Below are 20,810 nucleotides of genomic sequence, written 5' to 3'. Positions count from 1 at the left end.
GGCCTCGCTTTGGGGATCCCAGAAGAGCTGGGGCCAGTGCTAGGGGGACCTCTTTTCCGAGGTAAACGGTCCCAGGGTTAGCACACTGGGAGGGGTGGCATGGGAAGCACCGAGCTGAGGTGGGGGTGGTGAGGGTCACACTGTGATGGGATAGTGTGGGGAAGGGGGCTATCCAGGTGCATCCAGCCCAGCTCCTCCCTAAGCTTTTCAGGTGGTTTTAGCCCTGGGATGGACAATCACTTCCAGGAGACAGAGGTCAAGGTCATTCACCAACCCCAGTAACTCATCCTCCATCCACCCACCAGTCAATAACAATGCCGATAAGCACCCAAAGCCCCAGCTGCCATCACCACTCCCAGGCTCTACAGTTCTTGCTGAACTGTGTCTTTGTTGGCTTTATGCTGCTCGCCTCAGAATCTGAGAACTCAGAATCTGTGTCATTAATTGGTAATGGAGTGATAGGTTGATTAAAGGCTCTCCATTGGCATGGGATCCTGACTCTGCCTACCTGAGCCCTGTGTTCAGGACATTGCTTGGCTCTATCCCTTGAGGGTGCAAGATATGTATGGGGCTCCTAGCTGGAAGTGGGAGAGGCCCCAGGGCATTTTGGGAATGGTCCTGTTTAACTCTGCTCAGGCCTGGTCAGGGTCACAGGGGAGCAAGACTGAAGTCTGGCCCAAACAACTGGATGAGAGCAATGGCTACACCCTCACATCTGAAATCCACAGCTTCCCATCCCATTGTCCCCTCAGCTGGAACCTGAGGTCCCCCATCCCGTCGCCCCATCAGCGGGAACCCAAGATCTCCTGTCCCACCATTCAGGTGGAAGTTGGGGTTCCCTTCCCCATCACTCTGTCAGTGGGAATTCAGGGTCCCTCATCCCACTGTTCCACCACTTGAACGTAGGATCCCCCCTGTCCCATTGCCCCCACAGTTGGAACCTGGGTCCCCAGGAGCATGGCCTTGGGAGGAGACCCAAACGCTCAGAAGTTTTGGTGTCCAGGCTGGCCCAGTTTGGTTTTTTTTTTTCTTTTAAATTCATTCATTCATTCAATCGTATTTATTGAGTGCTTACTGTGTGCAGAGCACTGTGCTAAGCGCTTGGGAAGTACAAGTTGGCAACACATAGAGACGGTCCCTACCCAACAGTGGGCTCACAGTCTAGAAGGGGGAGACAGACAACAATCAATCAATCAATCAATCAATCGTATTTATTGAGCGCTTACTGTGTGCAGAGCACTGTACTAAGCACTTGGGAAGTACAAGTTGGCAACATATAGAGACAGTCCCTACCCAACAGGGGGCTCACAGTCTAAAAGGGGGAGAAACAAAACAAAACATATAAACAAAATAAAATAAATAGAATAAATATGTACAAATAAAATAGAGTAATAAATTCATTCATTCATTCAACCCTATTTATTGAGTGTTTACTGTGTGCAGAGCACTGTCCTAACTGCTTGGGAAGTACAAGTTGGCAACACATAGAGACGGTCCCTACCCAACAGTGGGCTCACAGTCTAGAAGGGGGAGACAGACAAGACAAAACATATTAACAAAATAAATAGAATAAATATGTACAAATAAAATAAATAGAGTAATAAATATGTACATATATACAGGTGGTGTGGGGAGGGGAAGGAGGTAAGGCGAGGGGGAGAGGAAGGAGGGGGCTCAGTCTGGGAAGGCCTCCTGGAGAAGGTGAGCTCTCAGTAGTTGATCACCTTGTATCCCCTCCAGCGCTTACAACAGTGCTTTGCACATAGTAAGCGCTTAACAAATGCCATCATTATTATTATTATTACTATTCTTCCTTCCACTTCCAGAGGCACACAATACGCAGGCGCGGGAGAGGTGCTCTTGCCCCGCCCCTCCCCGGCTGCGGGCGCGGGGCATTCTGGGGATTGTAGTCCGCCGCGGGCCCCTCAGCGCCTCGTCAGCGCCGTGTGCTCGAGCCTCTATTTTCTAAGCGCTTAGTATGTGCCAGGCACTGTTGTAAGCTCTGGAGTAGATGCAGTGTAATCATCCATTCACTCATTCATTAATCAGGTTCGACACAGTCCCTGTCCCACGTAGGGCTCACAGTCTTAATCCCCATTTTACAGATGAGGAAACTGAGGCCAATTTCTCTGACATGCCGAAGGTCACACAGCAGACAAGTGGTGGAGTTGAGATTAGAACCCAGGTTTTGCTGACTCCTAGGCCCGGACTCTATCCATTAGGCCACATTCCTCCCCTTAGGAGCATGACCTGACCTGAGCTGATCAGGTCTCATGACCGCCTCCCTCCAGGAAGGCTCAAGTTCAAGTCTTAGGTCCAGGTGGGGCTGAGGGGCTCCATGCAGTAATGGACAGTTTCAGCTTGGCCACCCCTTGTCCAACAGTGGCTGGCCCCCCTCCCCGGCGACCCGGCAGGCCATTTCCTGCTGAGTTTCTGAAACAGAGGGCGCTGGGTCCAGCCTGGCCCCATCCCCACAGTTCTCTTAGCAACGGGCGCCCAATGAGGGGGCACTGTCTCCTCATTCCCACCCCACCCCCTCAGCCCAAAATCCTTGGCCCTCTCCTCCTGCCTTCTCTTCTCCTCCCACCCCTCAGTCCTCTCCCGACCCCTCTGGCTGGCTCCCTCTCCCCACTAATGTCCTCACGGTTGCCATTGGCCCAGGAGGGCTCCAGGCCCCGGCCTGTTCATCTTGCTGATGCATGGGACTCACTAACGAGCTAACTAATGTTACTAATTGACGCTCCCAGCCCAGACTTTGCTCCAGGCAGGCTGCAGTGGACTGGGAATCTGGCGCTGCCCACTGGCCCGTGACCTTTGCTCCCTCGGAAGAGGTGGTGGGCTTCTCAGGGGTACCCCCACATAACCTGGACCCCTGACATCTCACTCTTTGTTCCCCTGTGGTTGAGGATGGGCCACAAATAGTCCTTCCCCTGGCCCTCCTCTTCTCCCACACACCCCACTTCCCCTGGATAATCTTTTATTCCAACTCCGCAACTGATGGGGCACTTATCTTTATCTTCTTCCTGGTGGCCTTCATCATCACTACCAGGATTGACTGTGCCTGCTCTACTGTGTGCAGCAGAGCACTGTACTAGGTGCCTATAGTTTCCATAGGACTGTACTGGACTCCTGTGTGCAGAAGGGGCTGAACTAGGCTCCTGCTGTGAGCATGGTGCCATGCTGGGTGCCTGCTGAATGCCGGAGGCATCTGGCAATCAGTAGGGTTTGTGTATATTTGAGTTGCAGTTCCAGTAGCGGTGATGGTGGGTGTGGAGCCACCCCTACTGTCTCCTGGCTCCCCTGTGGTCCTCGCCCACCCTGGGAGACCGATGCGTGGGATGACGGTGGGGCACGAGGCCGCACAATCCTGCTCGCTGAGTGGCCGCGTCCCGACCGCGGGCCTGCAACAACCAGTGCAGACCCTGTCCCTGTCATCAAGGGGCTCCTGGGCTAGTGCGGCGCTCGGGATAGGAGTCAGCAGGGTATGGGGTTACCGGGGAGTTCTTGGGCAAGCACCGGAAGCCCTGAGCAGCCAAAGAACCCGGGGCACCGTTTCTCGGCCCGATCGCTTTTTCCTCCCCCAATTAAACTTGCCCCTGCCACTGCCCCCTGCCATGTTCACCGCTAGTGTTTGAGGGGTCTGGGGCTAGGGTCTTCTGCCCCTCAGGCTCCGCTCCCTCCCCTCCTCCTATCACGATCCTCTTGGTCCCATGCCAGAGGATGACATGTCCCCTTCCCCAGAAACCTGCCCCATGGCTAATAATAATAATAATAATAATAATAATAATAATAATAGTTATGGTACTTGATAAGCACTTACTATGTACCAAGCACTGTTCTAAGCACTGGGGTAAATAAAAGTTAATCAGGTTGGACACAGTCCCTGTCCCACATAGGGCTCAGACTCTTAATCCCCTTTTTTTACAAATGAGGTAACTGAGGCCCAGAGAAGTTAAATGACTTGTCCAGGGTCACACAGCAGACAAGTAGTGGATCTAGAATTAGAACCCATGACCTTCTGACTCCCAGGCCCGTGCTCTACATGCACTATACCACGTTGCTGCTATTCCAAGCCTCGGACAACGACCCTCCTCACCGGTACCCTTCATGTTGCAGTGCTGATCAGAAGCGACCCTACACACACACACACACTCTCTCTCTCTCTCTCCCCCCCCCCCCCCACCCCCAACCCTTTCCCTGAGACCTCCACCTCCTCTCCCTCCTGAGCCAGGGGTGGGGGTGGGGAGGACAATCCCTTTGAAAGAAGATCCTCCCCTTCCAGACGCCCACCCATTTATTATCAATTATTATTATGGTACTTGTTAAGTGCTTACTATGTGCTAAGAACTGTTCTTAGTGCTGGGGACGATATAAGTTAATCAGGTTGGACAAAGTCCCTGTCCCACATGAGGCTCACACTCTTATCCTCATTTTACAGATGAGGTAACTGAGGCACGGAGGAGTTAATAATAATAACAATAATAATAATAATAATAATATTTGTTAAGCTCTTACTATGTGCCAAGCACAGTTCTAAGTGCTGGGGTTGATACAAGGTACTCAGTTTGTTCCACATGGGGCTCACAGTCGTAATCCCCATTTAACAGACAAAGTCACTGTGGCACAGAGAAATGAAGTGATTTGCCCAAGGCCACACAGCAGACAAGTGGCAAGCTGGGATTAGAACCCACATCCTCTAATTCCCAAGCCAGTGCTCTTGCCCTTAGGCTATGCTGCTCCTAAACACTGGCAAGCACTCCTCACCTCTACTCATATGAATATGGCAGGCACACACCTGCTCACAAGCACCCACTCGCATACACACACCTCCCTCAAGCAAACACCAGCTCACACACACCTACACAGGCCACACAAGTGCATGTTCCCATGCAGCCTTTCCCACACCATGGCTGTGCATCCTATCTCCTTCCTCCACACTCCTGGCTCTGTTTTCACCTCTCTTACTCCCCCTCATCCCCTCCCCTGCTTCCCTTCCTGCGCCCCTACCCCCTGCCCTCACCAGCCTCTGCCCTGTCCAGCCCGTAGTCTATCTGCAGCCTTGAGAGGGTCAGACACTCGGGCTCCAGGGAGCCCCTCCCCGGGGACCCGGCCTCTCTCTCCGAGGGATTGTCTGCTGCCCAGGGTCGACCAGGACCGGGTCGGGGCTGGGGTTGGGCAGGGGGCTGCAGCTGGTTATCCATTACCCTAACCGCAACGACTCCGTCTGCCCTTCCCTAGGGCTGACTCAGCAGCGAGCTCCCGGATTAAAACTGCCCCCACGGCCCCCCAGCGTCCTGTTGCCTCCCCCGCTCCACCCGGTCCACACTTCTCACCTCCAGGATCCGCTCCCTGGCAGCGTAGGAATCCCTGGGACCCGCAGCCCCCAGGACCCCCAGCCTCCAGGACTCACAGCTTCCAGGACCTTCAGCGCCAGAATTTCTAGGGCTCACAGGCCTGCAGCTTCACAGCCCAGTAGCACTGGGCCCCGGCAGCTGCCATGGTAGGGTCCGAGGGGGTCTCCAGCCCTCTGGGGCTTTCCAAGCAGGAGCCTGATCTCTGGTGGGGGGATTGGGACAGGGGACAGGGGCGGGGGGCAGGGGGCAGGGGCAACTGCAGCTCCCATCCTGGGTGCGCGAGGACCCTGTCCTTACCTTGGCCAAGGCCTGGAGGTCTGGAGGTTCCGGACCCACCTCCCTTGCCAGACTGACCCCCGCCCCAAGGGCCGAGGCGGAGTGGGGATGTGGCTCCCACCAGGGTCCTCAAGTTCCTGAACCTCCATCTGTGCCAGGCCCAGGCCCACGGCCACGGAGGGGTCCAGTTCCAGAACTGGGCTAGAACCTACGGCTGCTGCCCAGAACTCTTCTTCCAGCCCACATCTGCTGAGGAGATAAGGGAGGTGAGGACGCCCTTTGGGTGGAGTGCCGTCCGACTTGGAGGCTGGGGAAGCACTCAGCTGGTCGGGCTCTGGAGGCCCTGCCCACAACCTGGGGTCCAGGCTGGGGGGAGAGGACCCAGGTCCCCACTCCAGGTGGACCTGCCCATGGGGATGGGCTCTACGATACTCCCTCTGCACGCCTACTTCTCACTTTCCTCCTCCCCCTCCCCACCACACACCCCAGCCCAGGGGAGGCCACCTCAACTTGGAGGCTCCTTCGGCCCCCAGCTCACCATGGCTGGACCCTAGGCTTATACGGGCAGGGACTCAGATCCCTCATGCTGGTCTCTTCTGGTCTCCCAGTGGGCAGCGAAACCTCACCTGCAGAGGAAGGGAGCACTGGGCCGAGGCCGGGCAAACGTTGGGCAGAGGCTGAGTGGGGACTGGGGTCTCTGCAGATTTTGGAGTTGGCTCGGCAGCGCAACAAGAAGGTGAAGGTGGTGGGAGGGGGCCACTCCCCATCGGACATTGCCTGTACCGACGGTTTCATGATCCAGATGGGGAAGATGAATCGTGTTCTCAAGGTGATGGCCGGGAGGCTGCAGTGGGAGGTGTCTGAGGGGTGGGAGGCGATGGGAACCAGGGGCTGTGGCACCGGGCATCTGAAGAGTGGGGGTGAGGAGAGCCAAAGGCTGTGGCAGAGGTGGGGGACGATAGGACCCGGAAGCTGTGGTGGGGGGCGACTGAGGGGTGGGGGACAATAGAGGCCTGGGACAGTGGGTGTAAGGCCTCAGGGATCAGAATGCCCTCCCCTGCTTCTGCTCCTCCCCCACAACCTGGGGAATGGGGGAGGAAGGGTCTGCTTCAGTTTCCCCTAGCTGTTGAGGGAGAACTGTGTGACTCTGACATCTCTTGGCAGGGATGGTAGGGGGATGAGGTTGATCCCAGACCAGAATGCCTTAAAGGAATCTCCAGTCTGCCACTTGCCTGCTATGTGATCTTGGACAAGTCACTTAAATTCACTGTTTCCTTATGTTTCCGCTGTTTCCTTATGTGAAAAAATGAGGATTATGAATCTGGGCTCCCTCCTACTTAGACTGTGAGCTCCATTTGGGTCAGTGATTGAGTCTAACTTATTACTGTGTCACTTTCCCTAGTGCTTGGTATAGTGCTTAGTGTAGACTAAGCACTCAATGAACACCACAGTTATTATTGATGATTCTGATCAGTGATCCGCATGGATCTCTGCCCTGCTGCTAGGACCTGAGGGCCTACCAGAGTCTTCCTCAGGCCTGTTCTTCTGGTCTGGGACCAGGTGTCCTGGGGAGTGACAAGCCAAAGGAGAGTCACCTGATTCTTATGGCAACCATGGCCTCAACTATTCACCCAGGCCCAGGTCCTTAATCGGTTTGGGGATCCCAGGTCTGGGGCAGGGGCCTCCTAGGCTTGTGGGGGGCAGGGATCTCTGAGGCTGGGCTGGGGTTTTTACACTGGGGGGTGGGCGGCCGACAGGTGGACAAGGAGAAGAGGCAGGTCACTGTGGAAGCTGGGATTCTTCTCTCAGACCTGAACACGGAGCTGGACAAGCATGGCCTGGCCCTCTCCAAGTAAGTTCGTGCTCCTTCACCCCGCTCTGCACCCTGAAGTCTGCTCTCCACCTGGGGTCCAGAGTTTCCTGGAGCTGTCTCCCCTCTCACTCCCCCTCCCCCGGGTCTGCTCATGCCCAATCTAGGCAGGAAGGAATTGTTTCTGACTACTGAGTGGCAGGATGACTTCAGTGAGAAGCAGCTTGGCTCAGTGGAAAGAGCACGGGTTTGGGAGTCAGAGGTCATGGGTTCTAATCCGGGCTCCGCCACTTGTCAACTGTGTGACCTTGGGCAAGTCACTTAACTTCTCTGTGCCTCGGTTCCCTCATCTGTAAAATGGGGATGAAGACTGTGAGCCTCACGTGGGACGACCTGATTACCTTGAATCTACCCCAGCGCTTAGAACAGTGTTTGGCACATAGTAAGCGCTTAAAAAATACCAACATTATTATTAGTAGTAGTAGTATTCAGTGCCTGGTACGGCTCCATTCTAAGGGGCGGCGATAGCTGGGGCTCCTGGGATTCCCACTCCGGTGTAGACACTCTCTAGGGACAGTCTCCCAGCATTGGTGCAGGCCTGCTTTTGGGGGCAACTCTGTCACTATGGTGTAGACATGCTCTCTGGTTGTTGTTGTTGTTTTTCTGTCCTGGTGTAGACACACTCTCTGGGGACCCCAAATCACTTTTTTAGTTGCATTTACTGAGTGCAAAGGTCTATACTGAGCCCTGGGGAGAATACAATTGGAACAAACACAGGTTCCCTGTCCTGGAGGAATTTACAGCCTAATGGAGAGACAGGCAGACAAAAGGAATCTACAAATGGTGGGAGGAGGAGGAAGAACTAGGAAATGCTGCCAGCTACCGCTCCGGGAACTAACCAGTCTTCCTGCCCCGACCCCACGGTCAGCCTGGGGGCCGTATCTGAGGTGGCCGCAGCTGGAGTCATCGGTACCGGGACCCATAACACGGGAATCCAGCATGGCATTCTGGCCACTCAGGTGAGATTCCCCCAGATCCCCATCCGGCCATACCAGCTGGATGGGAGAGCAGGAGAGAGGTGGCTGCCACTCTCACACTTACCCCCTTCAAAGCCCTACTGAAAGTGCACCTTCTCCAAGAGGCCTTCCCAGACTAAACCCCGCTTTACCTCAGCTCTCCCTCCCTTCCACATCACCACCACTCGCTCTCATTGCTCTCCCCCCCTCTCCCCATGCCACAGCACTTATGTACATACGGATATATCTATAATTCTATTTATTTATATTGATGCCCATTTACTTGTATTGATGTCTGTCCCCCACCTTCTAGACTGTGAGTCCGTTGTGGGCAGGGACTGTCTCTTTCTGTAGTGTACTTTTCAAGTGCTTAATTCAGTGCTGTGCACACAGTAAGTGCTCAATAAATACGATTGAATGAATGAATATGGGTCCTACCTCTGCCACTGTCTCCTGGGGACTCAGTTTCTGGCTGTGACCTGGGGGGGGGAATCAAAGCCCCCCCTCACCCCCCAATCCCCTGACTTGGTTTCTTACTGAGATCAAACCCCCTCCTGGGGACGTGGCTTCTGGCTGTGATCTGCAGAGGAAGTGTCCCCGCCCACCCCCCTCAAGGAAATACTACTACTACTAATAATAATGTTGGTATTTTTTCAGAGCTTACTATGTGCCAACCCGATCACCTTGTATTCCCCCAGCGCTTAGAACAGTGCTTTGCACATAGTAAGCGCTTAATAAAATCCTATCATTATTATTATTATTTTTTGTCACTCGGGCCTCTCCCCATTTCTGACCTGCCCCTGCCTAGGTGGTGTCTCTGACGCTGCTGACCGCCACGGGCGAGACCCTGGAGTGCTCGGAGTCCAGCCATGCAGAGCTGTTCCAGGCGGTGCGGGTGCATCTGGGCTGTTTGGGAGTGGTGCTGACACTGACACTGCAGTGCGTCCTGACCTTTCACCTGCGGGAGATATCGTTCCCTTCCACCCTCCAAGACGTATGTTCTCTGCCCGCCTCCTTGAGACTCTGAGGTCCCGCTCCAACTCCTTGCCCCTCCCCCACGCTCCTCCAGGCTCCCCTTCCCCCATTCCGTGCCAATCCCCCGCCCGCCCCACCCCAGCCCTTGCTCAGCTCTCCTGAGGCCATGGCAGGGCTTGCGGATAGAGGCAGAAGGGGTTTGGACTGAGAGGGTTGGAACGTGGAACCGACGGCCCATTGGCTTCTGGGGGGGGGGGGGGGCGTCTGGCCCCGCCCTCCTTGCCCTCGGGACTGGGCAGGGACCACCCTGAAAGTAGTCTCTGGTCTCCTCTTTCGGGAGGGCAGTGTCCATCTCACAGGGTTTGGTCCAGCCAGGATCTGCTGCATCGTCTTGGGAAAGGGGCAGAAGGACCTCTCTGTCAGAATGTCCTCCTGTGCCTTCGCTCCTCCCCTGCAACCTAGGGAACGGTGGGGAAAGGGTCTGCCCATTGCAGCCCACTCAGGAGGGGCCCTGGTCGCTGGGAATGGCAAGCCGGAAAGGGCAGGGGCCGTGACCCGATGGGCTTGAGTGGGTTAAGCGGCTCAGCCCCTGCCCTTTGACCCGCCAGGTCCTCGACAATCTGGAGAGCCACCTCCAGCAGTCGGAATACTTCCGCTTCCTGTGGTTTCCGCATAGCGAGAATGTCAGCGTCATCTACCAGGACCGCACGGATCGGGTGTGTACAGATGTCTGTCCATTCCCACGGCACCTAGAGGGACCTGGAGGCAGGAGGACGGCTGAGGGATGGTGATGCTGTGGCCTGTTTTGTTCCCACTGCCCCTTGGGGCACAAGGCGTTTATTTGTCTTTGGGCACCCAGGCATGCGGGGTGCTATCCCACGGGCCTATTACATATAGAGTATTGTTCTGGCCACCCATTGTGTGATGGGTGCTATGCTGGGCACCCTCTGAATGCAGAGTGCTGTGCTAGATGCTTGGGAACAAACAGTAATAGCAGTAGACTGGGCCTCTCCTGCCCTTGAGGTGATTACAGGTCCCATTCCCCTCTCTCTTCCCCTCTTCCTTCCCCCTCTTCCCCCCTCCCACAGTGCCAGATTGAAAATCCCAGTGGGCAGTACTGGCCGCAGGCATGCTCCACCGTGCCCCTAGGTGGTAGACATGCAGGTTGGGCCACAGGAGGGCAGAGAGTCTGGCCAGTAGGCCTGATGGAGCCTGGTTTGGTGCCTGCTTTGGCCCTCTGCAGCTCCCCTTCTCCTGTTCCCTCCTGTGGGACTTCAGTGGAGCCAGACTGCTGGTGGGGGAGGGGACCAACTGGATATCCTCTTCCATTGTTGGGGGTGAGTCCTGGGGCAGAGACAGCCCGGTCACTCCCTGCCCCTTTCCAGCCTGCTTCGTCCTCATCCAGCTGGTTCTGGGACTACGGCGTCGGCTACTACCTCCTGGAGTGCCTGTTATGGTTCAGGTGAGCCTGGGCCGCTGGCTGGGGATGAGGCAGAGCTCGGCTCAGAGGTCAGGGGCCCGATCTCCAGTTGGGGTGAGGAAGAGATACTCTACTCTCCGGCCTGTCGACTTGGCAAGCCCCAAATCCCCTGAATTCAGAGGGAAATGGGCTGATTGGGGTGGATCCCAGAATCATGGGATTGGAGAGGTCATCATGTCCATCCCTGCCTGGAGAGGGCCATTCATACTCAGGTCATGGAAGTGTGTTTTCACTTTCTGCCCCTCCCCTCCACCCTCCTTCCTCTCCCCTCAGTCGGGTGGGTGAGGACCTGCAATTCTGTCCCCAATTTAGTTGGGTGTGTAGGGGGAGTCGTAGGGGGTGGGAAATCAAGGATTGGGCTGGAAGCCTGCTGGGCCCTGTTGGGGGACCCACCTCCCCCAGGGGCTCAGGCTGGTGGAATTAGGACAGGTGGTTTGGGTGGGACTGGATGGGGTCTGGGGCTGGATGGAACAGGGCTGGTTACTTGCCTGTTCCATTATGTCCCCCAAGTCAGTCAATCAGTCATATTTATTTGGCACTTATTGTGTACAGAGCACTGTCCTAAGTGCTCGGGAGAGTCCGATACAACAGAGATGGTAGGCAAGTTCCCTGCCCACAAGTTACTGACCCTGATCTCTTGCCGGGTTGATCTCCCTGCAGCACATTCCTGCCCTTCCTGGTGCCCTGGATCAATCGCTTCTTCTTCCGGCTCCTGTTTGCCCACCGAGCGGAGCACACTGACCTCAGTCACAGGGTCTTCAACTATGAGTGTCGCTTCAAGCAGCATGTCCAGGATTGGGCGATCCCCATGTTCGTGCCTAGCCCTGCCCCTGACCTGCTCTTGATCCCACCCCTCCCACCCTCTGGATCCGCTCTTCTCTGCCCCAGGATTGGGCTATCCCCCTGTTTGTACCTAGCCCTGTCCCCGATCTGCCCCTGCCCCTGCCCCGGTAAGTCCCAGATCTGCTCCCTCCCACACCCGCCCCCGGCTGCAGGATTGGGACTTTCCCATGTTCATGTTTAGCCCCGCCCCTGGCACTGGTTTCTAGTATGTAGGAGACCCATGGCATGACTCCTGACCTTTAACCCCAAGCCCTGAGTCCAGGTTGGTCCTGTGGTCCACCTCCCCTCCCTTGATCGCCTCCTGTCACCAACTTCCGTCCCCCTCAGGGTGTCCCTCTGGCTGTCCAGCCCAGTCTGATGGATCTGATCTGGTCAGTCAGGGCAGGGGGTGAAGTTGGCTACCAAGGCTGACCCCCTGAGTGGTCTTGTGCCTCCCCTTGCCGGTGGGCACAGAGGGAAGACCAAGGAAGCCTTGCTGGAGCTGAAGGCCGCGTTGGAACGAGATCCCAAGGTGGTGGCGCACTATCCGGTGGAGGTCCGGTTTGCCCGGGGGGACCCCATCCTGCTGAGCCCGTGTTTCCAGAGGGACAGCTGCTACATGAACATCATCATGTACAGGTTAGTGAGGCCAGGGTGAAGGGGCGGGGCCAGTGGGAGAGAGGGCCAGTTATTTCTTGAACATCATCATGAACAGGGGTGGACAGGGTGTGGCATTTACTGAAAGCTAGCTGAGCATGTGTGCACTGTATTTTAAAAAAATGATATTTAAGCACTTACAGTGTGCCAAGCACTATACTAAGCATTCCAGGAGATACAGGTAATCAGATTCCTGAATCTGCAGTGAGCATTGGGGAAAGTACAGTGGAAGCACCAGATGCACATTCTCTGCCTTCAAGAAGTTTCTGTTCTAATAGGGGAGACTGACCCAGAAATATTTATAAATAGGGTAGCCAGTATAAATGCTTGAACATTCAATAAAATAAATATAGATACATAAAAGTGCTGGGAAGGGGATTAAATCATTAGATGTACATAACACTGCTTAAACTCACCTCCACTTGCCCCCTCCAGCTCCTGCCCACATCTCTCTGAGAGGCCCTCCCCAGGTCTCTCTGAGAGGCCCTCCCCACCACCCCCTGCTTCTTCCCTACTTTCTCGCACCCCCTGGCCTGAGTCCTGAACAGAACTCCCTGCTGGGTGTCAGAGCCTCTCCCTTACCAATGCACACTCTGGTTTACTATTGATAATAATAATAATTAAGAGTGTGATATTTGTGAAGTGCTTACTATGTGCAAAGCATTGGAGATGACACAAGATCATCAGAACAGACACAGTCCCTGTCCTGCCCGGGGCTCACAGTCTGAGTAGGAGGGAGAAGAGCTCTTTAATCTCCATTTTACAGAAGAGGAAACTGAGGCACAGAGAAATTAAATAATAATAATAATAATAGTGGTACGACTTGCCCAAAGACACAGAGCAGCCAAGCGACAGAGCCAGGATTTGAATCCAAGTCCTTTTGACGCCCAAGTCTGTGCTCTATCCACTAAGCCATATTACTTAGTGGCTAGAGCATGGGCTTGGGAGTCGGAAGGACCTGGTTTCTAATCCTAGCTTTGCCACATGTTTGCTGTGGGACCTTGGGCAAGTCTTTTCATTTCTCTGTGCCTCAGTTACCTCATCTGTAAAATGGAGATGAGTGTGAGCCCCATGTGGGACATGGACTGTGTCCAACCTGATTAATTTGAGCTTAAAGCAGTGCTTGACACATAGTAAGCACTTAAGTACTATTGTTATTATTATTACCTACATATGATCTGCTAGGGAGTCCTCCCTGCCCTGAAGACTGCGGGAAATTTGGCTGGACACCGGACCAGGGGTTGTGGGGTTGGGGGTGCATTCAGCTCTATGCTGTGCTGAGCTGAGCGTTGGGCTTTCCATTGAGCTGGGGAATCTCTGTGTCCCTTGTGGGGTGCTGGGTTTCGTACTTTGTGTGTATTCTGATGTGTTGTGTGATGCTTTCTCTTTGCACGGTACCATATGCTGATCTGTATACATTGTGCACGGTCTGTACACTGTGCACTCTGTGCACTCCACCTTTTGCTAGTTTGTGTACACTGCACCCTGGTGTACTGTGCTATGTGCTGTGTTCGTTGCATTCTGATGCACAAGACCAGGGGCCAGGCTGTATACACTGCACTCTGGTGCATGGAACTGTTTTCTGGTCTGTGTACACTGCTCTCTTGTACACGGAGCCATGCACTAACCTGGTGTGCTGCCCCCCCCGCCAGGCCCTACGGGAAGGACGTTCCTCGGCTGCACTATTGGCTGGCATATGAGAGGATCATGAAGAAGGTCGGAGGGAGGCCGCACTGGGCCAAGGTACGACTGGCCCCTTCCCTCCAAGTCTGGGGACGGAGGGACCCCTGGAACATTTTCATGCATCACCACCCCTCTCTGGACAGACAAAGCCCCCTGTGGGAAGGGGTATCAGGGGAGGGGGCCCGGGTCCCAGCACACCCTGGTCTGCTACAGGACTCTGTGGCTTGAAACCACCTCCTTGCAGGGACACAAGGGTCACAGAGAAAATTTAGCACTGGGGTCCCTTCCCAGTCCCATAACTTCCGGGACCCCTATGACTGGGCAAGAGTGACCCTGGGTGGGGGCAAGTGTGTGCATGGGTACATAGATGAGCTTGTGTGTGGGTGTGTATGTGCATAGGTGATGCATATGTGACCCTTTGCCCTTGCTCACATGTTTATAGGTGACTGTCCTGCATGACACCCAGACCCCTGGTTATGATGTTTGACCACCTGTCTCGGTTGTGCGTTTGCATGTAGCTGTGTACAGATGTGTGTGTGTGTGTTCACACATCTCCCCGCTCCTCTGTGGAAGGGACAGAGGTTAGAGGTCAGGAGTCAGGGTACTTTCTGTCCCGGCAGGCGCACACGTGCACCCGAGCTGACTTTGAGATCATGTATCCTGCTTTCCGGCAATTTTGCTCCATCCGGGAGAAGTTGGACCCCACCGGGATGTTCTTGAACTCATACCTGGAAAAAGTGTTTCACTGAGGCTCAGGAAGGCCGGGGTCAGGGGGATGGGACCCAGGTAGAGGAACTCACTCCTCCCCCACCCCCTCCTCCCCAGCCTCCCATACCCTTCTTCCTTCAACCCTCTCCAACTTCCACCAGCCTCCACCTGCCACATGCACCCCTTCCTCAGGTTTGACAGGATGGGCAGGTCAGATGATTTAGTTTGGGGGCTGGGATCGTGTCTACAAAGTGTACTGCCGCCTCCCAAGTGTCTAAGGCATATGGAAGGCACACAATAAATGCTATTGATTAATTGATGGATTGATTAATTGATTTTGCCGGTGGAGTTGGGAGGTCAGGTTGACAGGCTGAGGGATGGACAAAGCTGGCACTAAGACACTGACCATTTCTTGCTCTGCCCTCTTCCAGAGGGTTTGTCCCATTGACTTTATAACCATCTGTCCTCCCCAAACCAGGCATCCCCCTGACCTCTGCTGTCCTTCCCCAGGCCCCCCGGCCACCAGCCACCCTCCAGTGCCTCAGCTTCCCAGGCCCTACACCAGTTCCCAACCCAGCTCAGCCCAGCCCCCCAGTTCAGTGCCCAATCTCCTATACAGTGCCAGCCACTGCCGTCTGCCGCTGCCCCTCCTGCTCCCAAGGAAGAAATCAGCCTCCGAGTTGGCATCCTTGTGGTCAGTTTGGAATCGAGGGTTCTAAGATGTTTTCCCAGAGTTAGTTATCTGATATGTGAATGAAGCAGGACCCTTCAAGATGATCCCAGTAAGCAGTAGTTTATGGAGTCGCCCCACCAGATCTCTGCAAGGTTGAAATTATGAGGCCGCTGGGCTTTCCGAGCAGGGGGTGGCGCTGGGGGAGAGGGAGGCAGGGCTTGGAGGTGAAAGTCTAGTGAGGCGATCCAGATTGGGTGGAAGTGAGGGCAGGGAGATAGGGGAGGAATAAAGGGTTTAAGTCAGGGCGACGCAGAAGTGAGTGGGAGAAGAAGAAAGGAGGGCTTATTCAGGGAAGGCCTCTTGGAGGAGAAGTGCCTTCAGTAAGACTTTGAAGGCAGGGAGAGTCACCCTCAGATTTGAGGAGGCAGGGCATTCCTGGCCAGAGGCAGGAGGTGGGCGAGAGGTCCATGGAGAGATAAATGAGATCGAGCTACAGTGAGAAGGATGGCATTAGAGGAGTGAAGTGAGCGGCCTGAGTTGTAGTAGGAGAGTAGCGAAGTGAGGTAGGAGGGGGCAAGGGGATTGAAGGCTTGAAGGCCAATGGTAGGGAGTTTCTGTTTGAAGCCAAGGTGGATGGGCAACCACTGGAGGTTCCCCACTGAGGAGTGGGGAAGCATGGCCTGAACGTTTTTGTAGAAAAATGATCCATGCAGCAGAATGAAGTATGGACTAGAGTGAGGAGAGACAGGAGGCTGGGAGGTCAGCAAAGAGGGTGGTATGGTAATCAAAGTGGGATAGGAGAAGTGACTGGATTAACATGGTAGCAGTTTGAATGTAGAGGAAAAGGTGGATTTTAGCAACGTTGTGAAGTTCGAACCGACAGGATTTAGTGATTCATTCATTCAGTCGTATTTATTGAGCCCTTACTCTGTGCAGAGCACCGTACTAAGCGCTTGGGAAGTACAAGTTGGGAACATATAGAGACGGTCCCTACCCAACAACGGGCTCACAGTCTAGAAGGGGGAGACAGACAACAAAACAAAACATATTAACGAAATAAAATAAATAGAATAGTAAATATGTACACCTGCCCACCAATCCTGCTGTAGTGTTCTCTACCAAGCGTTAAGACGGCAAGCGGGTGGAAGCGGGCACCGTGTGACACGCGTGGATCATATCAGGACTGGGGAGGGGGGAAGGCGGTACCGCGTAGCAGAGTAATTTCAACACTTTCGGCGACAGGTTGGTAGGTTTGATGGGGCGTGGGAACAACCTCGGAGAACAAAGCCACGGTTGTCATGCAAATCGCACCCCTGTCGCACACTGGACGAGCGGACCAGAGTGGAAAACGCCAGAGGCTCTGAGACCCTCCCCCCAACAACGTTCTCACTGCAGTCCAGGGGACCGTGGAGGGTGTGGCATGGTGGGCAGTCAGGCCCGCTGGTCGGAAAGGGGGCCTGGAAGTGTCCTGACCTGATCGTCACTCTTTCACTTATCTGCTGTGTGACCTTGGGCAAGTCACTTCACTTCTCTGTGCCTCGATTACCTCATCTGTAAAATGGGGGTTGAGACTGTGAGCCCCACGTGGGACAGGGACTGTGTCCAACCCAATTTGCTTGTATCTACCCCAGTGCTTAGTACACGGCCTGGCACATCGTAAGCACTCAACAAATACCATTATTATTGTTATTATCCCTAGCCCACGGGAGCCAGGTCCGGAACAGCTTTTGGTTAACCCTTTCCCACCCTGTAGCCCGCTGACTGGCCCGCGGCGCGCAGGGACATCCGGTAAAAACCACCTGGGAAGGAAGTTTGGAAATGCCGGGATCTGGGGCGAGGGGAGTCGGGCTAGAAAGGTTGATAGGAATGGTGAGATGAGGCCGGCATCGGGATCGGGGTGGGGCTGGAGGGAGAGAAGAAGGGGCAGAGCAGACAGGGTAATCTCGCGGGTGGACTGGGGCCTGCGGCTCAACCAGCTCAATTAGAGCACAGGCTCGGGAGTCAGAGGACATGGGTTCTAATCCCAGCTCCGATACTTGCCTGCTGTGTGTAGCTGGGCAAACCACGTAACTTCTCTGTGCCTGTTAGCTCATCTGTAAAATGGGGATTAAGACTGTGAGCCCCACGTGAGATAATCTGATTACCTTGTACCTACCCCAGCGCCCCCAGCGCTTGGAACAGTTCCTGGCCCATAGTAAGAGCTTAACTAATATAATAATTATAATAATGATAATAATAATCGGATTTCCAGCTTGGGTCCTGGTGGCGAAGGTCTTTGACAACTGACACCGCCTTCTGGTGGCGAAACCAACCCTTCCTTACTGCCTGACACTCCCCTGGTGCTGAACCCCTAAACAATCAATCAATCAATCAATCAATCGTATTTATTGAGCGCTTACTGTGTGCAGAGCACTGTACTAAGCGCTTGGGAAGTACAAGTTGGCAACACATAGAAACGGTCCCTACCCAACAGTGGGCTCACAGTCTAGAAGGGGGAGACAGAGAACAAAACAAAACGTATTAACAAAATAAAATAAATAGAATACATATGTACTAGTAAAATAAATAAATAAATAAATAGAGTAATAAATAAATAAATAAAAATAGTAATAAATAAATAAATAAAAACAGGTTTAGGTAGGTGGAAGATCTGAAGGCGTGGGGAGAAGAGTTGTGAGGGCAGAGGGGTTAAGCAGTACAGGTGATGATACCCAATGAAATGATGGCAAATATCTACGGAAATAATAGTGATAATGGTATTTGTTAAGCACTTACTATGTACCAGGCACTATACTAAGCACTGGGATAGCTACTAGGTAATCGGGTTGGACACAATCCCTGTTCCACAAAGCGCTCAGTCTGAATCCCCATTTTACATGAGGTAACTGAGGCACAGAGAAGTGAAGTGACATGCCCAAAGTTGCACAGCAGACAAGTGACTGCTGACTCCCTTTTGACTCCCAGGCTTATGTTCTATCCACTAGGCAGCACTGCTTCCTGGTAGGTATCCCTGCGTCATTCCACACATTGGTCCAGTACAAAGGCCATATTTGTAGGGTTGCATTTAGGGCTGAAGCCTGTGATATTTCCAGTCACTCTTTGGGTTGGATACCCAGGTTGTTTCTGAGCAGATAACCAGTATTTAACCTAATTAAGGATTTCCACAGCGACAATGACTGTCCAACCAAATCTCAAACTAGATCCAAGAATAAGGTCTCCCCCACCCCAGAGTCAGTGAAATCCTTGATGGAAGGCTACATTATCACTAACCCTGATTATAACCTGTCTTTAACCCTGAAGTCATTTTAACGCATATCCTAAATTGAATCCTAAGCACAGCCTGAAGCCTAACTTGACCCTAATGTGAATTTTAACTTCTAACCTTATCCCTAACCATAAATAGTAATAACAATAAAAATTATTGTGGTATTTGTTAAGCACTTACAGTGTGTCTGTACTAACACTGCACTAAGTGCTGAAGTAGATACAGGGCAATCAGGTCCCACAATGGGCTCACAGTCAAAGTAAAAGGGAGAACAGGCATTGAATCCCCATTTTGCAGTTGAGGAAACCAAGTACGGAGAAATTAAGTGACTTATTCAAGGTCACACACTAGGCAGGGTCCCCTGGCTCCCTCCTCCTTAGACTCTGACCCCTATGGTGGGACAGGGACTATTGTATTTTACATTTCCAAGTACTCAGTACAGTTCTTTGCCCACAGTAATCTCTCAATAAATGTCACTCATTGATTTATGTCTGAACTGATTATCTGATTATCTTATATCTTCCTGTACTTAGTACAGTGTTTGGCATAGCCAGCACTTAACAAATTGAATTATTATTACTAATAATATTTTATTATTTTGTCATCATCATCATTATTGCAGAGATAACTGGGGTGGTGGCAGTGAGTGCAGCATAGTCAGGAGTGTTCATTTCCTTTCAGTTTTTTTTAATGGTATGTGTTTAAGCACTTACTATCTGCCACACACTGTACTAAGCGTTGGAGTAGATACAAGCCAATCAAGTTGGACACAGTTCATCTCTTACGTGCGGCTCACAGTCTTAACCCCCAGTTTACAGATGTGATACCTGAGGCACAGAGAAATTAAGTGACTTTTCCAAAGTCACACAGCAGACAAGAATGGAGCTGGGATTAAACCAGGTCCTCTAACTCCCAGGCCCAAGCTCTACCCACTAGGCACACTGTTTCTTAAGATGCTTCTCAAGTCTTTGGCCAGACTCACATCCAAAGTTAAACCCCAGCTTCAGGAGTGCCATCTTTGAATATGAAGGAAAATGATATCCAGAGAGTGAGTCATAGAACCAATATTTGCTCCAGGTGTCGGGGAACAGAGAGTCAGTGGGATCCCTGCCTTCTGAACTCCCAGTGGGTGATGGGACCGTAGGGCCACTTTGATCCCCAAGCATTGACTTGGATGTCATTGTAAACTCCTTGTGGGCAAGGGGATGTATCTACTAACTATTGTATTATGCTCTCCCGAAAGCTTAGTACAGTGCTCCAGATGCCATAAGCGTTAATAAAATGACATTGGTTGACTAAGTGCATAAATAGTAGCATATGTAAACTTGAATATACTGTGAGTGCTAAAGGGCTGAGATAGAAGTTTGGAGGATGTTTCCTGGGGAGAAGAATGTGAGTCTGGGGAGAAGAGGTGGGATTTCAGGAGGTTCTGAAGTTGGGAGAGCTGTGACCTGTTAGATTGAGGAGTTAGGTGGGGGGAAGGCATGAGCAAGGAGTCAGAGGTAGCAGAGTCCAGAAGGAGGCAGACTGAGAGTTGAGCTGGGAGGAACAGAGAGTCCAAGATGGGAAGTGGCAGAGGTCCATAGCTAAGTCACCATCCAAGACTCTCTCCACCTTGAAATCCCAGATCAAGGCTCATCTGAGTTTTCCTTCATCTGATCCCACAAATGCACCTAGGTCCCAGCCCAGTCTGTGGCCAACATCACTCTCTCTCTCTCTCTCTCTCTCTCTCTCTCTCTCTTTGTTTCTCCTTTGTGTGTGTCTGTGTGTGATATGCGTACCCCGGACTCTACTTGTTTGCCAATGGGGAGGTTTCAGTGATGTAAACAGATAAAGACGTTTCCTAGTTCTTGCATGCCGAGAGTGGGTTACTCTCTGGTGCAACATTTCTCCCAGGTAAACCTGGGCATCATCAGCAAGCCCTGGTTGACTCTTGGCAGGGTTGTTATTGTCCTGGCATTGCAGCTGCTTAAATATTGTGGTGGGGTCAGCATGTCCTGGGAGACATTCACTCTGTAAAGAGTCAGACAAATAGGAATTGTTCCCATTAGATTTTGCTGACTGTAGAACCTTGAAATTAAAAGAGGCAGT

General features: G+C 53.0%; 1 protein-coding gene across 1 annotated transcript; it reads left to right on the top strand.

The window, feature by feature from the left end:
* Positions 1–5,302: 5,302 nt before the first annotated feature.
* Positions 5,303–15,096, top strand: LOC119949373 (L-gulonolactone oxidase-like). Its single transcript, XM_038771107.1, has 12 exons — positions 5,303–5,500; positions 5,789–5,896; positions 6,334–6,459; positions 7,388–7,482; positions 8,369–8,459; positions 9,265–9,450; positions 10,040–10,147; positions 10,817–10,893; positions 11,572–11,721; positions 12,208–12,372; positions 14,043–14,133; positions 14,694–15,096. The coding sequence occupies exons 1-12, from the start codon at positions 5,498–5,500 to the stop codon at positions 14,820–14,822; spliced, it is 1,329 nt and encodes a 442-aa protein (XP_038627035.1). The 5' UTR covers positions 5,303–5,497; the 3' UTR covers positions 14,823–15,096.
* Positions 15,097–20,810: the final 5,714 nt, after the last annotated feature.

Source organism: Tachyglossus aculeatus, chromosome X2 (assembly GCF_015852505.1).
Source record: "Tachyglossus aculeatus isolate mTacAcu1 chromosome X2, mTacAcu1.pri, whole genome shotgun sequence".
Taxonomy (NCBI): domain Eukaryota; kingdom Metazoa; phylum Chordata; class Mammalia; order Monotremata; family Tachyglossidae; genus Tachyglossus; species Tachyglossus aculeatus.
This window is presented reverse-complemented; position numbering and strand designations above follow the sequence as displayed.